The sequence below is a fragment of the Oryza sativa genome, chromosome 2, assembly GCF_034140825.1.
Source record: "Oryza sativa Japonica Group chromosome 2, ASM3414082v1".
NCBI lineage: Eukaryota > Viridiplantae > Streptophyta > Magnoliopsida > Poales > Poaceae > Oryza > Oryza sativa.
This window is the reverse complement of record NC_089036.1, coordinates 36,422,058-36,429,382: the sequence shown is the minus strand read 5'-3', so window position 1 is coordinate 36,429,382 and position 7,325 is coordinate 36,422,058. Positions and strand designations below refer to the sequence as shown.

Sequence of the window (7,325 nt, the reverse complement as noted above, 5' to 3'; positions counted from 1 at the left end):
ATGTGCCGGCGCACGCGCGCGTATACAGTTGGTACATTACCTGCATATTATGTACCTTATCGATGGTCTTCTTTTTTATATAGATTTGGGCCCAGGCCACTATGCCAGATGCAGCGTGGCATTGATCGAGGCTTTTTTTTAAGAACAATCGAGGCTTTAAAAAAGAAAGGCTTATGTAGTGATGGAACGATGATATATATATATGGGAGTAATCATGCATCGGGCTCCGGCAAGCGAACAGAGCATCCAACGAACAAGACATCGTTCCTTTGTCTCCTCCCATCTCTTGTTCATCTTCTTCCTCCCATTAAGTGTTTGGTTGTTCATCGCGGTAACTCCGTCGGAGGGGACGTCGGTACTTAATCCTGCAACAATTAAGATAAATACGGTACGGAGCTAGCTATAACAAGAAATTCTTTTGTTTTACGACATATATATATATATATACACACACACATGCACACACCACGCAAATTAAATTGGTTTCGTTTGGAGTAATATATATACTGGAAGATGTAAATGTAAAGTGGAAGCAAAAAGATAAAAGGTATATATAGAAGTAGTAATTAACCTGTCGATGAGGTGAAGCAAGAGGGGCTCGCTGTGGAGCCTGGGGGTCAACTGCGAACGTTCCGTGTAGTGATCGTCGGACACGCCCAGCGTGAAATGCGCCGCCGCCGTGGTCGCCTGCAGCGCCAAGCAGGCCAACACAAGCGCTGCGGCAACCTGCAACAGCTTCATCGCCTTCGCGGCCGCCATTCAATTCAATTCTCGATCTGCATGTCTCGACTCTCGAGAACGAACAAGACACGAAGAAAATATATACTCATTCATTCACGTGCATATATTTGCTTCAGTCTAAAAATGGTGGAAAGACGTACGCCATCCAATGAAACGTATGGCCTAGTTTAATCAGAGATAATACAAGCCAACAACAATAATAGTTTGCTTTTGGTATATATAATATATTTCAATTTTGATATCTACTGTTGTGCGTGCACGGCGGATCGATCGATTTGAGTATTCATCTGAGTCGATCAGTCATAGGTCCCTGGCAATGGCCCGGAGTGCATCCTGTACATAGGGGTATCGGTAGGAGAAGCCCAGTTGCTTGGCCTTCACAGGAAGAACCTTCTGCCCTTCCAGGACCTGCATTGCATGCATATATATTCTTAATTCTGATGCATGATCCAAGCTGCAGAGCAGGCAGGCAGGCAAGCAAGCATCTTATTCCAAATTCCAAGGGCATGTTCACTTTGATGCCAAAAAAAACCTTTTGGCAAGATTTCTTATATAGTTACCAAAATTTGACAGCAAACTATATGTAGCCACTTTTTTTATAACTTTACCAAAATTTGGTTTCGTTAAAAATTGCATCAAAGTGAACAGGGCCTAAGCCAGCTGGAAGGAAAACAAATACAGTAATTACTATATTACCACTGATGCACCTTCTCCGAGCACCGCTTTGAGGGCGATTTCTGGCACCGGCAGCCAGGAGGGGCGGCCGACGACTCGCCCCAGCCGCTCGCACATCTCCGACAGCCGAACCGGGTTGGGTGCGGTTCCGTTTATCACGCCTAATTTAATTTGACCGATGTCGTTAATTAGTTTAATTTGGTCTGGAGTAATATAACATATTCATCCGTCCCATAATATAAGGGATTTTGGAGAGATATAACACATATATCTAGACAAGAGCATGTCTAGATATATGTTCCTAGCTATGTCTAGATATATGGTTATAGCTAGGATGTGTCACATCCCTTCAAAATCCCTTATATTATAGGACGAAATGAGTATATTATTTATCATGTTCTTTCCCTGATGGAGATATATATATATAATACTCCTATTGGATGAGGAGTTACCTTTATATGATGGGTTCTTGAGGGACTCGTAGATGAGGTCCACCAGGTCGTCCTGGTGAATCCAGGAAAACCTGTGGAATAATCGACACATATATTCAGCTAAGGTCCATATATGTATGTACTAAATCGACTTGGCAACTATTATAAGGCTTGTTTGATGAGTTTATAGTAGTTGCAGTTTCTTATAGAATTACAAGCTCTATAGAATCCAAAAAATCTCTATCTCTACTACTATAAAAATTGAAGATGTTGTTGCCGGAAATTTGGTACATCATTCGTGTATGAGTTAGCTTAAGGTTCTTTCGTTTTTGGAAATAAATATTCATATTTGAGTCGGGTTTTAAGTTTGTTCGATTTTGCAGACACAAAAAGAGTTGTATAAGAAATCCCTTTAAGAAAACTCGCATGCTAACTTAAGATGATCGGACTCCTAATTGTAGCTCATGATTTTCTAGTCTCTACTATTATAAAAATTGAAGATGTAACGGAACTTTGGTACATCATCTGTGTATGAGTCAGTTTTAAGGTTCGTTCACTTTTGGAAATACAGATCCGTATTTGAGTCGAGTTTTAAGTTTGTTCGATTTTGCAAATACAAAAGTAGTCGTATAAGAAATCCCTTTAAGAAAACTCACATGCTAACTTGAGATGATCGGGCTCTTCATTATAGCTCATGATTTTATAAAAAATATACTCCTATATCTAAGCTAATTCTTACAGTGAATTTCACCTTAACTAAACTATAAAATAATAATAAGATTAAAATAACTTTCACCCAGTGCAACGCACGGGTATTTTTTCTAGTAAATTAAAAGCTAAAAAGCCTTGAAACCTAATTTTTCAGATTCTACGTTGCCTATTAGTCAACCAGCTGTTTATATGATCTAATTAGGCTCGCTGATCGTCGTACGTACCATTGCCGTCCCGTCCCCAGGGGGCCGCCGGCAAACATCATAAAAAGGGGAATCATCTTGGCTGCATACATGTATGTATGTACGTATTATTCTATCAGATGAGTGAACAGAAATCATCTCAACAAAAAAAATGATATAATTGGATGGAACGATCTGATAATTGAAGGAAGAGCAAGCAGATAGCAAAGCAAATTAGTAAGCAGTATATATTTGTACCTAGAGCGCCGCCGTCCTTGCCGAGAACAACCCCAATCCGAAGAAGCACAAGCCTAACATCCTCTTGGTTTACTTGGCATGCCCTGGCCTCCCACTCTCGACACACCTGTAAATGCAATGCAAAGATTAGTCATTGCCTGACAGGTTCACACATCGATCATGCATTCATTCATGGTATCGATGTCCATCTTACTCTTACCTCTGCTAGATAGTCATTGCCTGACGGACTTGACTCATCGAAGCTACTGATCTCACTGGTACCTGCATATGCATTCCAAGGCTCAAAATTCTCCATGGCCAGCAAATTGAATCTAAACCAGCTGATGGTATCGATCGACCTGGAGGTGCATATACTACTCACCATAGAAGCCAATGGCTGTTGCGCTCACGAAAACTGAGGGCCGAGCATCACCACTGGCATTATTTATGTAATTCACCACCTTCAGCAATGCAAACATCAAATTATACAGTATTGTCCTTGGAAAAGAGCCTGGATGTGTGTGGTACCAAATCCCCAGGACTGTTCTGTAGAAAAACTCACAAATCATGGTTTGGCATTAATTAAGGGCATTTAGGCTCCGTACTTACTTTTGATGTAACGTTGATTCGGCTTTCCTTGATTTCCTTCTTAATCTGAAAACCATACAAATATATATATCGACCATTAATTAATTGTTTGTTTGGTCGATGACAATAATTCCACTGATTTTCAAATCATGGTTTTAATTAATACTCCATTCATTTCAAAATACGTGGTACAACGACCCTTTTAACTCAAAAAGCAAGAAACATTTATTACCGTCTCTATGTTTGGATCACTCTAATAAATACAATACATGCATCCATAGAATTAAGGCCATGTTTAGTTCCAAAGTTTTTTTTCCAAACTTCCAACTTTTCATTACATCAAACCTTTCATACACACAACTTTTTCTATCACGTCGTACCAATTTCAACCAAACTTCCAAACTTCAGTGTGAACTAAACACAACCTAAACATCTTGAGTGTCAAGGATTTAAAAAATAATAATTTAGTGGAAACGAGGTGCTAGCTAATTGCATGCATATGCATGTACGCCAAAATATATGAAAAACATAAGAGGGCTGCTAGAGAACGGGATTCCGTTCAAACGGGACACTTTATGGAGGATGACGTCATCCCACGTGCATGCTTTCTCCCCGAGAGTCTAGTCATCTCGCCCCCACTCGACACGTTCACGTAGATAGTGACGCTGGTTGTCGCAGCATTAGGAGAAGGGTCGAGCCTAGGAGAAGCGAGAAGAGGAGAGAAAACGTGTTGTGATTGATATTTGATACCTCGCAGCTAGCCACGATACCTGATACCTATACCAAGCCTCGTGTCTGATACATGGGTATCAGTCGTGATACCACAGGTACTAAACACGTTACCTACAGGTACCGTGTCTGATACATGGGTATCAGTCGTGATACCACAGGTACCATACATGGTAGGTATCTACACTCGGGGTAGATTTAACAGTGAGAAGGACCTATGCCTCTAGATCCGTTATCAGGGGCCTGCTTTGTTGCCGCCATGCCTGTATAGAGAAGCTCTTTGCAGCAGAGAGGAGGAGAGGGGGAAAAGAGGAGCGAAATAAGAGAGACGGAGGAAGACGAAGGCTCAGAGAGAGAGAAGGGGAATAGATAAGATGGAATCGTTATCCACTTATTCCATTTCCATGGGATACTGCAGAGTAGTTTTTCTGAAAAATAATTGTGCCTTATATTTTGAAGAGTACATTGCATTGGTAGTACACAAACTTGTTAGATGGGTGCAACTTAGTATATAAACTTGTGAAATGCTTGTTTCGATACACGAACTTGTCTAGTTCGTGCGAAAGAGGACCAAAATAGCCTGGCAATGTTAATTTTACGAAGCTGATGTTGATTAGGATGTGACATGCATACGTGTAGTGAGTGTATATAAGACATGCAATATTTATAAATGTGGTCTCTACTTTATCCTTCATCATGGAAGTGATGAATTTCATATATTTCTAACCCTTATATCATTGTTGGGTTTTTTTTTATCTTTTTCTACGATCACTATATCCATTATATTTTTATTGAAGAGGTGTATGTCTAATAGCAAACCTTCTCAGATATATGTTTACATAGTATCCTAATGAGCCCCTAAATTAATAAGATTAGCCATGTTGTGTCCTTTATGCCTTCCTCCGCACGCACTAGACAAGTTCATGCACCAAAACGAGCATTTTACAAGTTCGTGCACTAGATTGCACCCACCAGACAAGTTCGTGTACCAGCAATGCAATTTACTCTATTTTGAAATTAAAGGCGTAATTAAAAGTGTGGTAGCTCTTAATTAATTATAGGGCAAATTTCATAAAACTATAAATTCTTGATCAAACTATCTCAAAACTACAAATTTAATGTAAAATTTCTCATATTTAGGATGGAGTATTAAAAATAAAGATTAAGTAGCAAATTTATCACAAAACTACATGTCTAGGGGTAATTCATCCCAAAACTACAACGTTTATAGCTCTAACATACGATTAGTCCTAGGGATTTATACTTTGGAATTTATATTAATTTTGTAATAACTTCAATATAAAATCTGTATTTTTGTGATACCTTCAGTATAAAATTTATAGTTTTGTGATACTTGACCTTAAATCTATAGTTTCGTGTTAAATTTATCTCTAAATATGTAGTTTTGTGATACAACATCTTAAATCTGTAGTTTTGCCATGGTTTGATCATAATATATTTAGTTACGTGAATTTTGCTCTTAATTATATGTAATGTAATAGTGTAGGTAGGAATTACAATTACCTCAGGTGACCACCTTGTGCTTATGGGCATGCCTGCCAAGTTAACAACAGCAGTGGAGCCTTGGATGCACTTATCCCAGTCTCCCTGCTCGGCTATTGTAATTCCTGGAAATGTGGAAGCTGCAGTATGTATACAGGCGTACGCACGTACGCACGCACATATATTAGACTTCATTAATTCGACATAACTAAATATAATATATGTGGTCCAAAAGTAAAATTGAAACATATACAGCTAGACTGAGATTATCATAGATATGTATTAATCACTAATTAGCAATATTAGGAAGGAATAAATCAACTGTTACAGTGCATTCGTAAATGTAGTAAATCTTTCTCTATAGTATTACCTGTTCTTACCCGGAAAAACTGATGTGGCCTTGCTGGCGGACCGCGTTAAGACGCAAACCTTGTGATCTTCTGTAGATATAAACACGTACACTAGCTATAGCTATAGCTTAGTGAAAGAAATGAAATCGCATTGCTGCTACTACTACTGGCAGAAGAGTGGCAGTAGTACTGCAAGATGTATGTACCGGAGAGAAGCTTTTGGACCAATCTGCGGCCAACGAAACCGGTGGCGCCAGTGATGGAGACGGTCATCGTCGACGACGGACCATCGGTGCTGAGGCTGCAGAAGAAGAGTGTACCGCGCTTCGCCGCCGTGGTGGGAGGCCTCAATTTGGCCTTGGCCGGGTGGGGAAGAAGAAGAAGAAGATTGCCCATGGCCGCGGGTCGCTTGCAGAAGCAGCCGCGAGAACCCATCGGCTGGTTGGTCGATCGGATGGAGTGGAAGACGACCGACCAGACCCAGACCAGATGGCCTATGCCTCCTCGTGAGCCTCATTTCACTTTGCCTGGATAAGGTCTCTCTATTCCGTTCGTATGCATACTTGGCCGCATGTGAGCCAGCCGCAGCAGCGCAGAGCAGAGCCGTCTGCTGCATATTTGGGCCGAGTTTAGTTCCAAACTTCGGCCCTGTTTAGTTGTAAATTTTTTTTTTCAAACTTTTAACTTTCTATCACATCAAACCTTTTATACACACAACTTTTCTATCATGTCGTATCAATTTCAACCAAACTTCCAAACTTCAGTATAAACTAAACACAACCGAATCTTCTTTAAACTTCCAACTTTTCTATCACACATCAAAACTTTCTTACACACATAAACTTTCAATTTTTCTATCACATCGTTTCAATTTTAACTAAACTTTCAATTTTAGCGTGAGCTAAACACACCCTTGTCTGGCTTGCACACTCTTGTCTGGCTTACATATGACTAACCTTGCAAACCCCCACCCATGTGATGTGTGTAATTATTGCCTGCATCTACCTTTTTTATTTTTTTTAAGAAACACCGTACAAACGCATGCGACCCACTCGTTCTTTGAAAGACATATATTTTGGAATTGATAAAGTTATCCCAAAGCGTCTTGCTATCGATGAGTACATCGTCTACCACTAAAAGAATAATTCGTGATGATACTTATCAAAGACCTTAACACG

The 7,325-nt window shown here is 39.9% G+C and overlaps 1 protein-coding gene across 2 annotated transcripts; it reads right to left on the bottom strand.

The window, feature by feature from the left end:
- Window positions 1-823: 823 nt before the first annotated feature.
- Window positions 824-6,669, bottom strand: LOC4331275 (epimerase family protein SDR39U1 homolog, chloroplastic). Of its 2 annotated transcripts, none has more exons than XM_015768149.3 (11): window positions 6,354-6,669; window positions 6,178-6,237; window positions 5,819-5,937; window positions 3,587-3,631; window positions 3,360-3,438; window positions 3,198-3,259; window positions 2,999-3,104; window positions 2,783-2,843; window positions 1,869-1,939; window positions 1,438-1,577; window positions 824-1,149 (listed from the first exon to the last, which is right to left on the bottom strand). In XM_015768149.3, the coding sequence occupies exons 1-11, from the start codon at window positions 6,580-6,582 to the stop codon at window positions 1,042-1,044; spliced, it is 1,080 nt and encodes a 359-aa protein (XP_015623635.1). In that variant the 5' UTR covers window positions 6,583-6,669; the 3' UTR covers window positions 824-1,041. The 2 variants fall into 2 exon arrangements, with proteins under 2 accessions (XP_015623635.1, XP_015623636.1); XM_015768150.3 differs by having other exon boundaries at window positions 6,168-6,237; window positions 6,354-6,663.
- Between the last annotated feature and the right edge of the window lie 656 nt (window positions 6,670-7,325).